Source organism: Lithobates pipiens, unplaced genomic scaffold, assembly GCF_037356315.1.
Source record: "Lithobates pipiens isolate NorthernLeopardFrog02 unplaced genomic scaffold, aLitPip1_a1.2 Scaffold_19, whole genome shotgun sequence".
NCBI classification, from domain to species: Eukaryota; Metazoa; Chordata; class Amphibia; order Anura; family Ranidae; genus Lithobates; species Lithobates pipiens.
The window spans coordinates 358,850,532-358,871,768 of record NW_027507764.1 but is presented as its reverse complement, the minus strand read 5'-3'; the positions used below and the strand labels follow the sequence as shown (position 1 = coordinate 358,871,768).

General features: G+C 41.9%; 1 protein-coding gene across 2 annotated transcripts in view; it reads right to left on the bottom strand.

The window, feature by feature from the left end:
* The window catches only part of JARID2 (jumonji and AT-rich interaction domain containing 2), a 265,758-nt gene extending 244,833 nt beyond the window's left edge, over positions 1-20,925 (bottom strand). The window contains exon 1 of one of the 2 annotated variants that reach the window (XM_077492225.1): positions 20,309-20,925. In XM_077492225.1, the coding sequence (XP_077348351.1) occupies positions 20,309-20,353 (45 nt within the window). In that variant the 5' untranslated portion in view covers positions 20,354-20,925. The remainder of the gene's footprint in view (positions 1-20,308) is intronic. The other variant, XM_077492224.1, reaches the window with a different exon arrangement.
* Positions 20,926-21,237: the final 312 nt, after the last annotated feature.

Sequence of the window (21,237 nt, the reverse complement as noted above, 5' to 3'; positions counted from 1 at the left end):
ACAGGGCCGCAAAGGCTGCTCTACACAGATGTGGAGCCGTGACCCAGAAGAGAGAGAATGACTTAATCTCTCACCGCCCGCCCTCACTCTCACTCAATGTGCCTGTGTTTCACCTGCAGCTAGTTTACCCGCACTGAGTGGCTGACAGCATTGTACCTGGATGTAAGTACTCTACAATGCTGGGGGGAGCTTGAGTTTACATGTAAATGAATGACAAACTGCTATTTTTTGGATGGCAGCCAGGTAACTGTGGCAATCCCTATGATGCTATCAGGCAGCATGGCAAGGGACATCTCCATCTGGTGGCAGACATAGTAGAAAGTGACATCCCCATCTGGTGGCAGGAATAGTGGAAAGTGCCAACCCATCTGGTGGCAGGAATAGTGGAAAGTGCCAACCCCATCTGGTGGCAGGAATAGTGGCAAGTGACAACCCCATCTGGTGGCAGGCATAGTGACAAGTGACATCCCCATCTGGTGGCAGGCATAGTGACAAGTGACATCCCCATCTGGTGGTAGGCATAGTGACAAGTGACATCCCCATCTGGTGGCAGGCAGCGTGGCAAGTGACATCCCCATCTGGTGGCAGGCAGCGTGGCAAGTGACATCCCCATCCAGCGGCAGGCATAGTTGCAAGTGACATCCCCATCCAGTGGCAGGCATAGTGGCAAGTGACATCCCCATCTGGTGGCAGGCATAGTGGCAAGTGACATCCCCATCTGGTGGCAGGTATAGTGGCAATTGACACGCTCAAGGCTCCCACTGATTCTGCATTATGGGGAGTTGAACTATTTCATTTTATATTACAATGTAATGATAGAAATAATGAGTTTCAATAATCCTGACACCATAACAACCATGGTGCTGGGATGACTGAAGAACCACCTTCATATCACATGTGGAATCCTTTAGTGAATTGAACCCTAAGCGAACTGGAATTTATCACTGACCTGTACCACTTTCTTCTAATGGAAATCTGTGAGCCTAGCCACAGAAAACAGCAGAAAGAGAAAACGTGGGAGATATCTATATATAGAGAAAGTATAATTTTTACCCAATATCTGCTGTCTCTTCAACTTCCTCAACCTAGTCTGAATGTGAGGGCTTTTTCTTCATGGAGCTATGGAGAGCTTTGCAACACCTAGGATGACTCCGTCTTACAAACATGTATAGACACGTAAAGCATCTGGGCATTCATTCCACTGGCCAAAATACAACTGTATTCTGGCTACTGGAATTAACATTAATGCGCCTAGTTATTACGTTTTGGCGTGTCAGGCGTTTTTTTGCAGCAAGAGGCTTCTCTCCTGAATATGGTGCTACTGTTTTTCTTTTTTTCTGCCTCTAAACAACTACGTGTGCATGGGCACATAGGCCAACACATCACGGGGTTTAAGAGCAGAAAAAAAAAGTCAAACACCCTTAAAAGTGGAGTTTGACACCCAGTGTGCAAAAGGCCTAAGTGTCACAAAAGACATTTATCAAATTATTTGCAAGAATCTACTAAATAATTAAAATTACTACCATAATCCTGCAATGTGCTGGGTTATTTGTACCACTGGCGCCATATAGTTTTTACCAGCCAAGCAAAACAAAGGTGTGTAGATGTGCATGCCAAAATTAGGGATGCAAAGGAAATTCAGCCAAAATAATTTTATGGAAGACATGCATTTAGCAACCATATCCATTCGCAGGAGTTCAGGCTCAACCCCAACCGAAGGCCACCCTCCAGCAATGACAACCTTCATGTTTCTCTTAAGTTAAAGATGTCCGCTGCCCGATAATGTAAAATTTTCTGACTGCTGTATTGAGTACAAAAGCATGAAATCAGATTCCGCACCTTATCAGCTTGTTATATATATTTATTACACACACACATATACACATACATATATACATACATACACACACACACTTTCTATACAGGAACATTTTCTATACACTGAGGAGCCCTACAGTCAGTTTACCTTCATCCATTTTGAATACTATTTTACGCGTATACTGCATAGTGTAAGTTTTCCCTGCTAATGGCTCAATATAAAAATGACACTATAGGCAAATAGCCAATATATATTTGAATTATGTAGACATTTACTGTTTTTAGCTGCCAAAATATCCTGGTCAGCCAATCTTGTGATTTATGCACTTCTGCCAGACTGCACAGCCAGGCAAGTATTCCCTGGCTCAGTAATGCAGCTTACCATATCTCTGTTCTACGCACAGTAAATCTGTATCAATACTTCTGTCCAAAGCCCGGGAGCTGATCTAGGTGTAGTAATGATCAGACAGGAAGTAGCAGAGGGATGTGTAGTTTCATGATCGCAGGCCACAATTACAACATTACTGGCATGTAAAATCATACAAATATCTGAACCTAAACTGTGTGTTTGACTAGAGATCCATGTTATTCTAACATAGCTGTATGTGTAATTGTGTATAGTTTGTATTCCAAGGTCCTGGACAAAAATAATACATGGTCAAAATGTATTTATGTAGCCACCCACTTGTTGGTATGTGGCCAAGACCTCCACAGAAGAAACATGCCATGCACCTCTAATATGATACCTCAGTGATAATCATATGGCCCTTCGAATCTTGGTTATATTTCTTTCAGATGAGGGAATGGCAGTACTTACAACCTGCAAAGTAAACTAAAACAAGCGATCTCCTACTAATGAATGAATACACCCTGCCAAACACTGAAAGCACAATACTACTTTTCCAAACAGATTTGATAACTTGTTTGCAAAGCAAACAGAATTCCAGATCAACAAAACTACTCCTGTTACCAGGCAGAGGAAGAGAAAATCAAGGTAGGTGGGTTTATATAGGAAAGAAATCCATCTTTACTGGAGGAAAAGGTTTCTGCAGCATTAGCTCATCACATCAGGCAATCATCCTCCAGAACTAACTTATTAGACTGGAAAACATAGAACCAGCTATGACTACTAATTCTCTCATCATCAATCACATATAAATGTGTCTGGCACAGTACAGAAAAGGGAGAATTATAAATCACTGAGCATTCAGTAATCACTAAGGCTGGTTGTACACAATCCGATTGATTGACTGTACAACCAGCTAGCCCATAGATGGATCAAAATTTGTCCAGTATACATGATGGTGTATAATCCACATTAATGTATTGAATATTCATTCTCATATGATTCACAGGTACATAAAAACTGACAGCTGGCGGGCTATTACATAAAAATAGCATGCCTGATCCACACATCCATTTATGCCAGGCTTCTGTTCAACACCAGGAAAACAGCTGAAGTAAAATGGATAGAAGGCCTAATTGTCAAACAACTCTTATACACACATGACAAGATGAGGCAGATGAGTCTCCTGATAATTGTTTCACTGAATACATCCACTGATTCCCCTGAACACTAACATACAGCTGGCATGTGAGGCGGGCCACTGACTGCACACACCATGGCGTAGTCACAGAACAAAGGCTTTTCTGATAAACCCATACAAGAGGCAATCTTATGAACAAGAAATAACAGGGCACTTTAAAGTCAGCCAGTATCTGGTGCTGGTTTCTTGGCTGAAATAATAGTTACAATAATATTGTCTATCAGTTCTCTATCTCACGCCTTGCTAATGTCACTAATGGAGGTAAAGTTGCAATAGAGCAGAGCTGCGGGTCACATAGAATATTCCTGACATCTGAACTTATGGGACTTGACCCCAGAAAAAAAAAAAAAAAAGCCTGTGTATTAAGCAAAACAATACATGTGGAAAAAATGTTCAGGCTCAAGTGTCCAGTGCTATCTATTCTCATAGATCTTTGCTGCAGGTTGACTTATGAGAGGAGAACTTGATACATTAGCTGATAAAGATTAGCACCAGCAATGACTCTCTTTGTGGTTTGCATTTTTGTGGTTAACAGAACATTCTGTGAAGCCTGATGGATTCACACAAATCAGCATAGCTGAGCAGAACTGTTATACTAAAGCTGCCCACACGGCTTCTAAGCTTTTCTACAATCGAACTTTTATGTTTCGTTAAAAGGTTGTTTGTCAGTGTAGCCATTATATATTTTTTTTTTTTTAAATGTACAATTTCATTGTGCTTTTACAGAAAAGATTGCCCCTAAACTCAAATACTAGGACAGTCAAGAGAACACTATGTAGAATTTTACATCCCACACATTACAATTAGCTTAGACCTAATTAAGTCTAAAGCCCAATACAGGCCGACATTTGGCACGTGTGTACTGTGGTCAGGACGGCTTCTAGCGAAGGGGCATGACCTATCTGGGCTATTGCTGTACTAACATTGCATAGTTAGTACAGCAGCTCCTCCTGAGCTGCTTGTTATTTTTCATTCCGCCCTCTGGGTTGAAGAAAAAAGAAAAAATAGTAGTGTGTACCAGACATTATATGAATAAGGCTGGCCATACATTATAAATAGTTCCTTAAACACTTTAAATTTGTATGCAATCAGACAGGCCCTTGCACTACATAGTTGAAGGTAAATCTAAAAGGAAATTGAACATGAAAAATGTATGGCCAGCTTAAAGAGGAAGTAAACTTCCAGCTTTACGTTTTACCTTGAGGTATGCCTATGAGGCTTACCTATAGGTAGTGTAAATATCTCCTAAATGTGTACCATTTAGGAGATACTTACTGTACATGCAGCCATCACTGGTGCATGCGCTCTGAAGGAACGGCCGTCCGTGCTTTTTTCTTCAGAGCCCTGTGCATGCGCTGAAGTGATGTCATCACAGCTTCAGCCAGCCACAGAGCCCAAGTCCACAAACCCGGAAGGAAGATGGACGTAGTCTCCAATGATGACATTGCATCGATGGAACGCTTTTGTTTGACATAATGTGCTAGTATGCGATGCATACTAGCACATTATGCCTTTGCATTGCAGGTAAGGAAAAGAAAAAAGAGGCAGCACTTTATTACCACTTTAAAGCTTATGAGACGTCTCCAGATTTCTTTGCATTTCATCCTATATTTAAAGGGGTTGTAAAGGCAGAATGTTTTTTATCTTTATGCATTCTATCCATTAAGATAAAAAGCCTTCTGTGTGCAGCAGCCCCCTTAATACTTACACCTGAGGTCCCTCTCTGTCCAGTGATGTCCACGAGTGTCTCGGCCATCTCAGAGTCTCCCTCCCCAACTGGCTGAGACACAGCAGCGGGCCATTGACTGCCGCTGCTGTCCAAGTCAGCTAGCCAATCAGGAGAGAGGGGGGGACGGGGCCAGGTCAGGGCTTTGTGTCTAAATGGACACAAGGAATTGTGACTTGGCTTGGGTGCCCCCATAGCAAGCTGCTTGCTGTGGGGGCAGGAGCAGTGAAGAGGGGGATGTGGGCTGTTCTGTGAAAATTCACTGCACAGAGCAGGTTAAGTATAACATGTTATTTTTATTGGGGGGGGGGGGGGGGATTAAAAAAAAAACACAAGACTTTAGAATCACTTTAAAGGTACACATACAATGATTGATATTCTCTTGTACATATATTTGACAACATAGGTGGAGAACTCTCCACTGTTATCATTCGGAACCAGTTTGATTTTTGGATCAACTTTTGTCAAACCAGAGGTCACTTGAAGGACAACAGCTCTAATTTTGGCCAGTTCAGCAGAAATTGGCAAAATGCTGACTTATGGGCAGCTTTACACTGTGCTTCCCGATTCTAATGTCTGTAGCTAGTTTGCCATTTTACATGTTATGCAATATGGATATGTGTCTGATGTAAGTGGCGACCAATGAGGTGGGCAATTTATTTTCTAATAGATCAGCAGTGTGAGAAACGGACAGGATTCATAGTAATTTTTTCACTGTTTAAGATAAAAGATGTTATTTTATTTTTTCACTTAAAAAAATAAATAAATTCAAACTAAATGTAGTGAATCCTTTTAATATCTAAACACAGTAAGAAAAAAATACTATTCTTGGATCATATATTGAGGCCTACAACAGACAAAGAAGTCACGAAGAACCCAAAAGACACCCACAATCACATTTCCAACATATGTGCCGCACCATATCATGGATTCCTAAACTTGGCCCCATCACGTGGGTCTATGATGAACAAACACTGACAGCTTTTTTGCATTTGTAAAGGCTTTCCAGCAGCTGTGGAGATCCCACCATGGAGCAATGAATTAAGCTTGCAACCCAGCTGGACCTTTACAGAGGACTGTTTAGCACAATGCAGTAAGACTATCATTGTCAACCAAACCACTGGTACCCTCCCCCTCCAAATAGCCTGCATTGCATTAGTGAGCACGTTTTTTCAGAAAACCAGAAAATGTACTCTAATGAGCATTTGAGCATCTTGCAAAGCCACACTGAAACAAAAAAACAGTTACATACTCTGGAGGTTACATTGAACAAATGTCTAAAAAAAATTCAAACTCCAAAATGTAATAATTTTTATGCAAGAAGAGCTTTACTTGTTAAAACAGAACTACCATCAAAAGGTCAGAAAAAAAATAAGCTTTCCAATCATAATCACAGTCACTACTGCAAAAACAAATCGATATTACAGCTAGATGTGTTTTTGCAATAGTGACTGCGATTACGCTTGGAAAGCTTCATTTTTTTTTCACCTTTGGTGGTAGTTCAGTTGTAACAAGTAAAGCTCTTCTTGCATAAAAATGATTAAATTTTGGAGCTAATTTTTAATATAGCCTCCGAAATAGGTACAGTATTACAAAGGAAGAAAACACAACTTGGACAGGCCCAGGGAACATATTCTGACCTATGCAAGAGATCCAATCTGTCTCAGTATAGCTGTAAATAACAAGGCTGTGTACAGATTAAGGGGCCCATTCACACTTTGTTATTCTTGTATGCTGCGTTATTACATGTGCGTTCATGCACGTTTTGTCATGAGCTGGATTCACACCTATGCATTTTTATTGCTTTTTGCATATTTACACTACAGAACATGTTCCATAGGAAACCTTGTTAAATGGACTGTAGTGCAAATCTGCAAAATGCACAAAAAATGCATAGTTGTGAATCCAGCCTTAAGGCACGCTGTATTGGGGTGTTGCATTAATTTAAAATGGGCTGACAAATCACCAGAACAAAAAGAGGGACATGAAGCATTGTTTCTCACAAAGAACACCACAATACACAGTAGTTTGTTACCGTGCGTTGTGCTGCGCTGCAATGGATGTGAATTAGTGCTGTCTTAGTGGATTGGGGTGCCATTCAAAATGAATGGCTCTGCGACAGTCTAATTCCAGAGTGACTATGAGCTTCCAGCTACATTTTCCACAAGTACACAAAATGAACAGTAAGCAGAATTGTGTGTACAGTTTCCATTTAATAAAAAAATATATATATACACAAAAATATTTCCACTAGTGCTGTTTTCTATTTTGTTTCCTGCTTTACCAGAACAGCAGAAGGCCTATGCATGGTCATGTATCATGGCCCAGAACAACCACAATTTTGTTTTCATATGGAAGAAACATATAGTATAAAAATATGCATTAGGAAATGTAGGCACGTGACTGAGCAGTAATCGTCATGGAGTTTTCTACAGCCTGAGATGCTGATTAATATCCGTCTCACTATGAGCAAAAGTTTCAGGTAGTCTGTTGATAGAATTCACCCAAAATTCAATTTCTTCGCATTCATTCTTTCAAGTCAGCAATAGCACTCAACCACCACAACCCAAGTTACTTGTAATAATCCATATGTAGCATCTGGATGGCTGCTGGGAATGAAAACATTTTCAGTTGTAGTCTGTGCCAGATACAGTGAGAGTTTTGATCTTTCAGAAACCTGTCACTTACAATGAGATTAGGTGGTTGATGGATTGGCACCTCCTCTATCAGAACTTGCCTTGTGTTCTTTCCAATGAGTAAAAGATGTTTTCTGATTGGACAAGGGTAGACTGTCATGTTCATCTGCCTATCATCTCCACTTTGTCGAATCAGAGAACACTTTGTATTCATTGGGAATACAAGACATTTTCTGACTGGAGGTGCAGAGTGAGCAACCCCTTTGTGCTCACTGTGATACCTGGTTCACCCTTATGCATTTTTCACAGCGTTTTCAGTTTGGAAGAAACGCACTACAGTCAATTTAACATGGTTTCCTGTGGGTCACTGTTTTCCACTGGTGTGTTTTTTGGAAAGGATAACAGGCCTTTTTTTTCCCCCCCTCTCACTCACCAGAAAAAAAACTCACCCACCAAGGGGCAACAAGCCTGACTGTAATAAGGACATCCATGGCTGGTTCTAAGGTCTCCTCCGCCCCTGTGTTGTCATGTAAAAAACATCAATTATACTCATAGCATGACTCCATAACATCATTTATTTGCACAAAGAAAAATAAACACTTACAAGGTTTCAGCAGGTAACAAGCATGTATAGAAATACAAGAGGAAAACCGCGCCGTGTTGCGTTTCACAGACCAAAACTGGATGTGACACAATGACGCAGTAGCTCCGCCTCATGCTGTTTTTTACATGACAACACTGGGGCGGAAGAGACCTTAGAACCAGCTGTGGATGTCCTTATTACAGTCAGGCTTGTTGCCCCTTGGTGGGTGAGTTTTTCTTGTGAGTGCGACATAAGAGGGGGCACAAGTGTGACAGCCACCGCCCGATTACATGCACCTTTGAAGCGCCATTTTGCACTTTGTGAAATTTGTTTACTGGACTTTTAGTTGATTCTTTGGACTTTTTTGACTGATGACCCTATGGACTTTTGATATATTTTTTTTTTTTTTGCATTGAAGCATCAATGATGTACTTAGCACTTTAATATTAAATTTGATTATAATTCGCGAATTTGCACTAGAACTCTTTGTCATTTTCACCTGTTATGTATGTATTGTTTAAATTTATGAGATTCACCACACACTAGGATGTAGCAGCACCACATCTACTTAATTGCACTCTAATATCCTGCCATTTGCCTCATGGTGGCTGGCATCAGCTATTAATAGATTTGCCAGTCCATAGCGCAAATATACATACATTTTTCTCCTCCAGCAGATTGAGTTTCTTGGTTCCACAGACTTCAATGGAAATGCATCAAAAATGCAGTGCTTGCGTTTCTGATGCTTTTTTCTCCCACAAGACACCTCTCCAAAATGCACCAAAAACGCAATATAAAATGTGTAAAAAACACTAAATGTACACTGCAAATTAGGGATGCACAGATACCATTATTTATTTTTTATTTTTTGGTTTTTGTTTTTACACGAGTACTCGCCGATACCAATACCTACTGCAACGGTTTTGTTTATACAGCTGCAATGAATGATTATATAATATAAAATCTTTTTAATTTTATTTTGCGCTGTTTTCAATGTGAAAAGGTGTTCAATGAACAAAGCCAACAAAAAAAGTTTTAGTTATTAGTTTATAAACTAGAAGTGAATAAAAAAAAAAATTAAAATCAGGAAAGTATTAAATGGAGGAGAATAAGGAGTTAATTAAGGGTTAATAAGGGGGTACATTTAATAATTATATATATATATATAAACTCTCTTTTACTTGACAGGTTGCTTTAAACTGACTTCATCTGCATTTTCAGAAGGGTTGCTGAGGGATGAACTTTGATTCATCCCTCAGCAACCCTTCTGAAAATGCATCTATCACGACCCTCATAGGTGTGAACCAGACCTAAGGCTCCATGCACTTGAAAGTATATGTAAAGATTCATGGGGGGGGGGGGGGGGGGTGAGAACCCAATCAGTGCCCAACACCTGCCAGCCTGTCCCCATAATAAATGGCTGTCGGTGCCTACAACAGTGCCCCATAGTGCCAATCAGTGCCACTCAGTAATGTCTTTCAGTAGCTCCTCATCAGTGGCCTCCTATCCAGTGCCACCTATCAGTGCCTATGAGTTTTTTTGTATCGACTGCATTTTTTGTGTACAGCGCAAAAATTAAAAAAAAACACAGAGGTGATCAAATGCCACCAAAAGAAAGCTCTATTTGTGGGAAGAAAATGATAAAAATGTAGTTTGGGTACAATGTTTCATGACCGTGTAATTGTCAATGCTCATAAAAGTATTTTCGTGTAAGGTTCTTTTCTGCTGTAGAAGCTGAAGCTTCAAAAACATTTCTAGACTAAAATAGTGTGCATGGACACATAGGATAACACTGTATGCTTCTAAGCAGCAGAATAAAAAATAGCTGCTGCTAGAAGCGTTTTTCTAACCTAGTGTGCATGGAACCAAAAAGATGGGAAGCCGCTGCAGCAATACTGGTAGATCAAAGCTCTAAAATGTATGTGGCATGGAATACAATTGAATATTTCAGCATCCCAGCAGTTGGATGTGACACTGATCATTACAGATAACCAAGCCCAAACCGACTTATAAAAACTAATTTTTCTGGCGTTCCGCTTTAAGCTTCTGGCCGTGGGTAGCTTTTTTTAATTACAATGTATTTCCAGGATATTTAAAATCCTTTTTAAACTGTGGTGAGGTTTGTGTGATTTTCCAAACTACTACCAATATACTTACTCATCATGACTTCATACATCTTACAAGCTGTAATATTAGGGTAGTTTCCTAATATTACTGAATTCAGAACACGATTTACACCCAACCCAATATCACATCTGCACTGACGGGAAGTGATCAAGTCCAATTAAACTGACTGCACCCTAGATAGAATGCAGGCGTTACAGAAAGTCATTAAACTGACTGCACCTTAGACACGAAGGCCCCTTTCACACTGAAGGCACTTTTCAGCTCTAAAAATAGTGTCTGAAAAGCGTCTCTCATGCCTCCCCAGTGTGAAAGGCTGAGTGCTTTCACACTGGGGTGGTGCACTTGCAGGACAGAAGAAAAAAAATAAATAAATAAAAAGAGTCCTGCAAGCAGCATCTTTGGGGCAGTGCGGGAGCGGTCTATACACTGCTCCTAAACCACCCCTACCATTGAAATCAATGGGCAGCGCTGCTAAAGTGCCTGCAAAGCATTTTGGCAGCGGCACTTTTTGGGTCCATTTAACCCCTCGTTAACCTCTTCTTTTGTGTTAAAACTGCCTTGCTCCAGCCCGCACTGCGCTGGTAAAAGCACCACTAAAATTAGCTTTACTGCTAACACTCGGGCGGTCTGGGTGTGAAAGGGGTCTAAAAGTTCTTTTTTTTTTTTTTTTACAAAACAGAATGATTTGTACTGACCAGTGGCGGGCTGTCCATTAGGGGCGCACAAGTGCCGCCCCCACCGTCCATGCGTCTGGCCCCCTGATCTACATGCAGGGCGCTGGACCACGAATTCCAATTGGGGGGGGGGGTTTAAGCATGTGATTAGAGGCTCTAATAGCCTTCAAAAAAGTGGGCTCGGACACATGAATGAATATTCACTATTGCAACACTGGTCTCCCTCCCGACCAATCGGGGAGGAGGTTTTGAGATGGTTCATTAGATTATTTTGAGCTCATGTTGTGTCTCACTTGCCACATCACCAGGCAAAAAACTGAGGAGGAAAAGAAAACTGATGCAGCTATCACATCTAAAGCTACAATACAACACATTTTTGGTTTTGTGTTTAATACCGCTTTAAGTAGAGGTGCGATAGGCTTTCTGAAAGAAAAAAAAAAGAGTTTTGAGGGATCATCTAAAGGCTGGCAGGGTAGGAGATAGCAATACAGGCCAGATTAGAGAGTTCCAGAGGATGAGAGAGATTCTGGAGATGTTCTGAAGGTAAACACAAGAGGAAGCAACCAGGGAGCAGAAGGTCAGAGAGAGCAAAGAGGACAGTTTGGTTAATATTTTAAGTTGATGATCAAGCAGGGGACAACGTTTTGGGTGACTAGCAACATGCAGTTACATACGGCAGTTGGTCTGGTTGAAAAAGGAAAAAAAAAAAAAAACAGACATCTAGTTGAACCAATTTTTGTATTTTGAATTGTATTTGCTGGGCAAGCAGAAGCAAGGCAGACTGAGCGGTTGATAAACTTGTGGAGTCTGGCATATGAGACAGGAGAACTCTACACTACTTGTATTTTGAGCTTGGGTCATCTGTTGTGTGCTCCCAGAATGTGGAGGGCAAAGGCGGTTGCTGTGCAAAGAAGGCCAAAGGCAAGGTGTTGTGTTCCTGCTATAATCAAATGTGTGCACAGTGACAAAAACCAGTAGGACTGGTAGCTGGAATGAACCTGTGTATAATCTATTGCTTTTAGTCTCTGTGGCCATTTGTATAAATTGGTGGCATATTCTTAGTTTGATGCTGCTATACCATTACTTTCTAGGAAGTAATCTCCATTAAACGTCACACAAGTATCACAAATGCAAACGCACCACTATGAAGTGCCCATTATCTGAAATGGTAAGAAACAGTTGCCAGCATGAGATGCCTATGAGAATTAGCAACTGGGGGAAGGGAGAAGCAAAATGAATAATGGAACAGCTGGCAGAATTAGCAGACGATGGCTGCTACGCTTCTTTCTTTCAGCACAAAATGAAAGTCGAAGGAGATGACTAAACATAAACAGAAGCAAAACAATATAAATACCAGCGCAGAGACAATAGAAATAATAAAAAGGCATTCCTGCACTAGACAAACTGAGCAACAAAGCGATAAGCCAGGCAAACCGAACAGAGAAGAAACACAGTAGAAGATCTTGCGAACGAAAGCAAAGGCAAAGCAAAGATTCTGCTTATTGTTGAATTTTGCTCTTTAACAACAGAAAGAAATATGAAGCCAAGGAGTTCATTTTAGGCAAAAGAAATAATCATTATGCCATAGATTCAAACCATAATGAACAGCATACTTGGATTTGACTGCCTTCACCTGTTTCCTTGCATCAGAATGTCAGTCCATCCAAAACATATTCCAGATCTCAATGGATGCTAGATGCCTCTTAGGGACTCAATATGTGAGCATTCTGTGTTGAATTTTAGATGTGTATACCTGCAACAGCAAAATAATCTCCCTGTTGGATTTCATGCTATGGCATATGCAGCAGATAAGGTTGGATTACCCTACTTCCTCCCCATTTTGTAACAGAACAAAAAAACAAAAACTGGAAGTCGATTGGTTTCTATGCAGAGCTGCACCAGATTCTACACTCTCCAGTTATAATAAATCCACCCCCAAGGGCCAACTCACATGAAGTGCATTAGGCTGCGCAAGTCCCATATGTATGGTCAAGGAAAACTGCATTATGTCTATTTGTTCAGTTGACACCATTGTGCTGGAAAAAGTAGGACGTGCACCAATTTTTTCTCTCTGTGTTATGATGCATTACAGTGATTAAACATAAATGGAATGTCATTTTCTGACCTTCCAATAAAGTTAAAAAGATAAAAGTATAGAGTTCATCAGCACTGTGTATGCAGCGATGTTACAACAAGCCCTAAAATGGGTGGAAATAGAGCCTGGAACTAATAGAGATGGCCTTTGACTTCTTTTTTACTTTTCCTATCAGCAGGCTTGTTCTGGGTCAGTAATTCTCCGAAAGTATTGAAGCCAGAGATGGCCAGGCGCCTAGCATTTTCAGGATTAGGTAAAACAATGACAGGCTCTATATTTCCCTTAGAACAGGTGGGTAACTAATTCCCCAAATAATAGAAGTAGGTATGAGGTGAATCAGCCCCCCAAACTATATGAATACGACTCTTTGAGAAACAACGATTTCAAAATAAGAATACTTATTGTCAAAAGAAAATAGCAATATTTCAGCAGCTTCTCACAACCTCTTGGAAAACCCAATACTTTTTATGGCTGCTTGTTTGTATTTTGACAATGCAGATAAACAAAGCATAGCAATGAATCCTTTGTTTGTTATTCTGTTCTATGTATAATGTGCCTACAAGCTCAGCTTTGTTGCAGTACAGATATGCAAACTTTACAGCTTATCACAAATTGTTTAAAAACACTTAGGAAGCATGAGGGGAAGACATGAAAACGAATGTAGCCAGACAAGCTCTGTGCAGTACTACAGACCATGACCTCAAAGCTGGACAACACAGCCCATAGATTTTATGACTAGTGCACAGGATCTAAAAGCAAAAATTAACAGAACACCAAGCTGCTTAGTAATAAACTGATTCCGCAAAAAGATCTTCATGTAGAAAACGGATAAAAAATATGAAAAACACCAGTAAATGTTAGGACACATTTACAAGGAAAACTGATGAGTGTAGCAAGCTGAAAGTTTTAGAACACCCCAATTTTTTCACTTTTTACGTTCATGTCCAATAATTATTCTAAAATGGTATAGAAAGGTAAGTGGTAAACTGCCAGGAGGCAACAAAAAAATAAAAAAAGTTTAGGTTAACAAAAACTGAAAAAATATAATGTCATTTCAGAGTTATACAAAAAGGCATTGTTTAGGGAAGAAGTAATGGGTTAACAACTCAGTTGTTTTGCAACAATGTAAGTCAGGCCCTGTTCACACCACCATTAAGGCCCCTCTCATACTGGGGCATCAGCAGTAAATAGGCGCTATTTTTAGCGCTGCTTTAATGTTGTTTAATGTTGCCCCACTAGCGGCCAAAAAGGTGTTAGCCATGCTGCCCCATTGATTTCAATGGGTAGGAGCGGTATACACACCCCGCTCCTTCACTGCTCCAAAGATGCTGTTAGCAGGATTTTTTTTTACCGTCCTGCTAGCGCACCGCTCCAGTGTGAAAGGCTCCGGCTTTCACACTGGAGTGAAAGGAGCCGCTTTTTTTAGACGCTATTGCGCCTGAAAAACGCCTCAGTGTGAAAGGGGCCTAAAAAGCAGACATCAAGGCCTGTTTTTAATGCTCCTCGAATGATAAAGCAGTCTGCAATTGTGAAAATTGGACAGCGCACAGAGCCGTTCACATTATCAAAATATGAAGCGTTTGCTTCGCTGCAATTCAAAAATGATGTGTAGAGTTTGGTAGGACTTGAAGAATCTCAACTTCTTCCGTTCATGTCTATGGTAATGCACCATAAAAAAAAAAAAAAAACGGCATGCATTTGTTTGTGCCACATTTGGCCTTGATCAGAACAACCAAAAAAGGAGCCTTGGGTCCATTTTAAAACATGCGTCAAATGCACTTGGGGAGCATTTTTAATGTTCGCTAAACACTCAAATGTGTCAAACAATGCACATTAATGCTATAGGCGCATTTGTTTAGCGTCAGTATTAAACAAATGTGAACAAGGCCTAAATTAAGCCTTGAATGTTTATGCCAACACTTCATACAGGTGTCACAACTTTTGTTGATTACTTACAAACTGTCTGTAAAAAAAGCGGTATTGAATCAGACTGTTACTACACCCTCTTAAAAGGAGTTGTAAAGTCACAAGTTGATTGGCTGAGACAGCGCATCAGCGCCATTGGCTCCCGCTGCTGTCAAAGTCAGTTAGCCAATCACGAGGGGGGGGGGGCCAGGTCAAGGCTCTGTGTCTGAATGGACACAGGGAGCAGTGACTCGGGTGCCCCCATAACAAGCTTCTTGCTGTGGGGGCACTCAACAGGAGGGAGGGCCAGGTGCCCAAAAGAGGGACCTGAGAAGGAGGAGGATCTGGGCTGCTCTGTGCAAAACCACAACACAGAGGAAGCAAGTATAACTTTTTTATTTTATAATAATAAACAAGACTTTACAATAACTTTAACACTTGGACAGTACTGCACTGCAGGAAGTAGTATATTGCATTAAAATTGGTGGAAAAAGGGAATTAAAGAAGATAGACCATTATAACCCTTAAAAATGTAGGTCTTTTTAAAGAAATTGCAAAGAAAGTCAAGGTGTCAGAGAACAGTTTCCTACACCATTAAAAGGCACTTGGAAACTGGAGGAAACAGAGGAGTTGGTCTGGCAGACCCAATATTACAACAGAATCAAAAGACAACTACTTTCCCTGACATTTTCATTCAGCATGAGATACTACACAGAGTGAGGGAGAGTATTTCAAGGCTGTACCTGGTCACATGACACAGAGCCGCAGGGGAAGTCTAAGAACATGTCTCCTCATATGGTTCCAAGCACATATGCAGGGACAATAATGACTACTGTTTGCTGGACTATGGGAGGCACTAAAGCACAAAAGAGCTGCAAGTTGTATAGAGCTTGCAGTAAAAAGAAAGACACTGAATATAATGGAAAATTCCTACAATTTTCCTTTATTAGACATACGCAGCTGTATTCAGTGCATAATGGGCAATGTCCACATTTTACCTGCAGGCCCTAAATGGTTAATCCAAGAGGAGCCATTGTACTTCCTACAACACTAAAAGCAAACCTGTCCTAATGCCCCTTTCCAGCAGCTATATTCACTTTCTTTTTGCTCCTGTGCAAGGAAAATACCCAGTACTTATGGGTACAGAGGAACATGTGACTTGCTTTGTGACAGTGCCAATGCCAGGTGTTTGGCCCAGTGTTTTGCATTGGAGAAGTAAAAGTCCACAGCCCTGTATAAGCTCTGACTGGAGTAATCTTGAGCTTAGACAGGGTTGTAGGTCCTCATTCTTGGCAACTAAATGGAGTGGCAAGGGATCAAAGCACAAAACTTATTTGCTGATGGAGAGGGGGCATTAAACAAACATGTCGCTTTACCCTTTAGTTATTGTAAAAATTAGTTGAAATCACTTAAAAACTAACAGCCAACTTTCTGATGGTTTCTTGTGATGTGGTTCATGTAATTCTTTCAGTAGGATTATGTAGGAAAGGCAGATTTTCATTTTGCTGGACTTTGGATATGTGTACAATGCATATTTTTCAACGTTAACTTGTGGTTAATACAACCACACTTACTAAGCATAGTTAAAACTGAAAATGGTGAGCAGACCACAGGCCTGGACAGAATTCAGTCCACTCAATACCAATAATATTCCAAACGTCTGAAGAAAAATGACAACCACGCTCAATTGTAACATACCTTTGGAATACATAAGGCTATTTTATCTGCCATTTCTTCTGAACGGGAAATCAGCTTTTTGTGTTGTGTTATCCACTTACTTCCTTTTTTATACATAATAAATTGTTACAAACATCCCCGCGAGACTTTACTATGGCCATTACATTCACTTCCCTATATATATATATTTGTAGTTTTGTGTTTTAATGAGAACCTTCACTAACAATTTATATTGGGGAGCTTATCAGTTAGTAACATAATTGGGGTAACCTAGAGATGCATGCTAAATAACGATGCTGCTGTTCACAAAATGTAAAGTGTACCTAAAGCCACACTTTTTTTCCCAATGTTTTGGATACAGGACAGAATCTTTGAAATCCCTTCCAATTATATTTTTCATAAATATAAAAATAAAACCTTTATTTAAATGTCCTGTTTTAGCTTCGGAAAGCACAGGGAAATTGACTGCACCTTTTCTAAAATTGCAGCCGCAAGAAACTATGTAATGCTATTGTCAAGATACACAACACTATGCTTTTCTCTGCCCGAGAAAATGTTCCGTCAGTTCCCAGTGTGTGGGGGTGCCATCAAGAAATTGATGGCACCCCCACAAGTCTGCTAACAGCAGTGTATTTTTGCTGAGGGAATGTGTGACTTACACGCAGTCCTGCACCCATAGTGAATCTAGACTTACCGTCTTTCCTGGAGATACATCAGGAGGTCAGAGGAAATTTCCTTGCAGAGTCCATTTAGTCAGCTGATGAAGGACTATACACCACCAAGAATCAGCATTTCGGTGCTGTTAGTAACAAGCATTTGCAACCCACCACAGCCAACAATGGCTGTTGGCACATAACTGCACAATCACATAGAGAGCCTACATGCAGTTAGGGACATATGAACCGCCCAGGATATAGGCTTTGCATCCAAGGTTGCTCAACTGTCCCTAACAGCATGTAACCGCTAGAGGTGTGGTTGCGTGTGAGCAGCCGCAGCACCCGTCAGCCTGTCATTGATTTGTACAGGCTGCTGATTGCAAACTCCTGTGCTACCCACCACATAGAAATACTGATTCTTGGCCGAAAACAGTCCATAATGGCCATCTGAATAAGCCAATGTAATAGATGTCTCCATTGGAAAATGTTCTCATTTCCTGTCCTGATGACAATCATAAAGGTTTGATGTCCCAACACTTGTCTCTTCTAGTAAGTCGTCAACGGGACAGAGGGTACATCTCCCAAACTGACACAAGTTATTATACAGGTTCAGGGGCGGTGCTACCACTAGGCAAACTAGGCAGCCACCTAGGGCGCCCAGCTACCGTTCGCACATAGTGTCAGAGGCGCAGCGACGGTGGAGGACTGTGTACCGACTCCTGAATGAATGGAAGCAAACATTAATTAATGGGCCCTGGTGAGACTGCATTTGATGGGCGCTTCGTTAAAAAGGTGGGGTATACATGGGCATGGCAAAGGGGGTGGAGCCAACGGGGGTGGCAATATTAGGTTTCGCCTAGGGCAGTGATGGCGAACCTTGGCACCCCAGATGTTTTTAAACTACATTTCCCATGATGCTCATCCACGCCGAAGTGTAGTTCAGCATCATGGGAAATGTAGTTCCAAAACATCTGGGGTGCCAAGGTTCGCCATCACTGGCCTAGGGTGTCAAAAATCCTTGCACCAGCCGATTACAGGATTTATATAGTGCCAACAGTTTGCGCAGCATTTACAACAGTGCAGACAGTACAGTTACAATACAGTTCAATAAAGGAGGAATCAGATGGTCCTACAGGTTAGAGCTTACAATCTAGGAGGGCGGGTCAAGTGATACAAAAACTAATAACTGTGGGATAAGCTGATATTGAAAATAAAAGTACAGTCGTTAGGTAGGGGCAGAATAGACTTCTCTTAAGAGGAGGGTTGTACCTAAATGCATGGAAATGGACCGCACCTTTTCTACAATTACATTAAAAAAATAAATGTTGTCCTTAAATATAATTTCATCCATAACCAACAGCTTCTTGTGTATTGTCAATATCCCACAAAACGATGCTGTAGCTTTAAACTATATAGCCATATCATCGTTTTGTGTGGATCAGACAACCATCTGGGAGGACAGGTCGAATCTGGATCTGATAACTGTGAAATGATCAGACGACACATGAAATGTATTCTTTTTGTTTCCATTCTTTATTGCAACGAAACAGAATAGCTACACTTGAAGTTATGTAAGCGTGTCATTGATTAACCTTGGATGCTTGTATCCCTCCTCGTCTGACCTTATGTTCCCTATCTGCACAGGATCTTCCGAGGTTGGAGGAATGGTGCATGGCTGACATCATGCCTCCCAGCACAGACAATGCATTGCTTGAGGGGTGTCTGTGACTTAACCCCAACATCCCCTCTTACGGTCTCCCGAGGCCAAGCACAGGCCGTGCCTCCTCTCAGTGACGTCAGAATGGAAGAGTGAACCCCGGGGATGAGTTGGGTGACGTCACGTAGCGCTCCCCGCACGGCCAATGTCTGCGGCTGCCGGAGCGGCTCGTCCAGTGGAACCTGTTGCTCTCGTCCTCGGGGTAGTGAGGCAGGATGTGATAGAGGAGGAGGGAAGAAGAAGGGGGCAAGGCGAGCAGACAGCAGCCATGCTTATGGCAGCAAAGTGGGAGGGGGGAAGGGAGCTGATTGATGGCCCCGGTCTGCTCAGCTCTCCATTATACCTCCGTGCGGCGGCGCCCCCCCCATCCCCAAACAAACACCACCCCCCTCCTCCTCCTCCTCCCCCCCCGTCACCATTTGGGGGAGTTGAGATGTTGCCAGGCAGAATCTCTGCGACACCATTCCTTCTAGGGTGGCACGAGTTTCACCAATACACACACAGGAGGGGGAGGGGGCACACACAGGGCCATCCAGCCATGCAAGTTTCCCTGTCTTTCCCTATAATATACCTTCTCCGCAGAACACATGACACGAACAAAGACACACACTGCACTGTGCAACTTCAAAGTGATCCACCATTGCCAGCGATCCCTGCAATGCGGAGGACGGCTCCCTACAAATAATAAGCACACACATATACACTCCGTATTGTCATGTATTGTCCGGGCAACGTGAGAGCACAGCGGCCGGCCTGACAAAGGGACAACTTTCTGATGGCCTGTGTGTGTGATCATGGCTTTCTTCCTGCACACATCAAAGGCCTTCCTCCTCCTCCTCCTCGGAGACATTTAAACCTGCTACAGGCTGCGCCGTGTGCGGAAACGGCCCTTTCTAAACATAGCCCGGCTATACCGGATGGTGACAGAAATCCGACACAAAGGAAACCCCCCTCACTGCCAACACAACTTATCCCTCGATCCGGGTACACATCGCCCATCAGCAGCCATTGTACATTGTGTCATCCGAGGTCAGCACATATCTAGCTCCCCCATCCCTGGATCCCGGGGGGGTCAGGCTCGGCATTTAAAGGTCCGCCTGGAGGGGAGCCCCGCACAACAATAACAATCCCCATCAGATGTACTTACATATTTCTTCTGGATGATATTCCTCTTGGGCCTTTCCTTGCTCATTCTGATCTCCTGATCGGGTCAGCAGAAGACAACCAACTGACTCATGAATTAAAGCCCCGACACCAATAGGAGAAGACCAAGTAATCCCGATGCTGGTTCTGTCTGCTAATCCTCCTCCGACTTCTTGTAGCTTCTTCTCCCGTTCACCTTGAAAGCAATCCTTTGTGGGAAGCCGGTCGATGCATACAAAAAAAAAACTAATACTTTAATAAAATAATCATAGTGGAGAGATTCGCCTTGAGAAGAGAAGCTAGGAAGGAAAACGCCGCCCTGTGCTTTTTGTTGTTTGTATTCACAGTCTCCAGTACAAATGGAACATGGTTTTGGCTTGTGATCAGCAGCTACATCTTGCACAGTAATGTCACCTGGGGAACTAGGGGTGGTCGTGTCTAAAAAAGGGGTGCGAGGTTGTGCATAAATAATAATAAAATAAAAAAGCAGATGTTGGAAGTCACGTTTGAGCTGCAGAACTCTAGCAGCAGTGAGCTCTGCACTGTGTGTCTCTCTCCAGAAAGCTTTTTTTTTTTTTTTCCTTCTCTCAGCTTCCCCCAGCCAATGGCAGCAAAAGCAGGGTGGTGTCTAGTTCCCATGCAGAGAAAGAGCCAGTGACGTCACCGGAACGTCAGCGCATCACATGGCCCAGGGATGGGAGGTTCTGCTTTTGGAAGGCTTGATGCACAGAAGCTGATTAGGGGGAAAATAATGAGAGCAGGCTCAGTTTTGCCTGCCAAACAAACCATGGACCATCACAGCAATAAGCATACCGCTTCCTCACCTCTTATGCAGCTTATTCATTAGAAAAATTAAAGCTTTTGCTCACAGCAACTAGTTTCTGTAGACTCAATTCATTAAGTTATAATGCATGAGCTATTTAATGCTCTCAC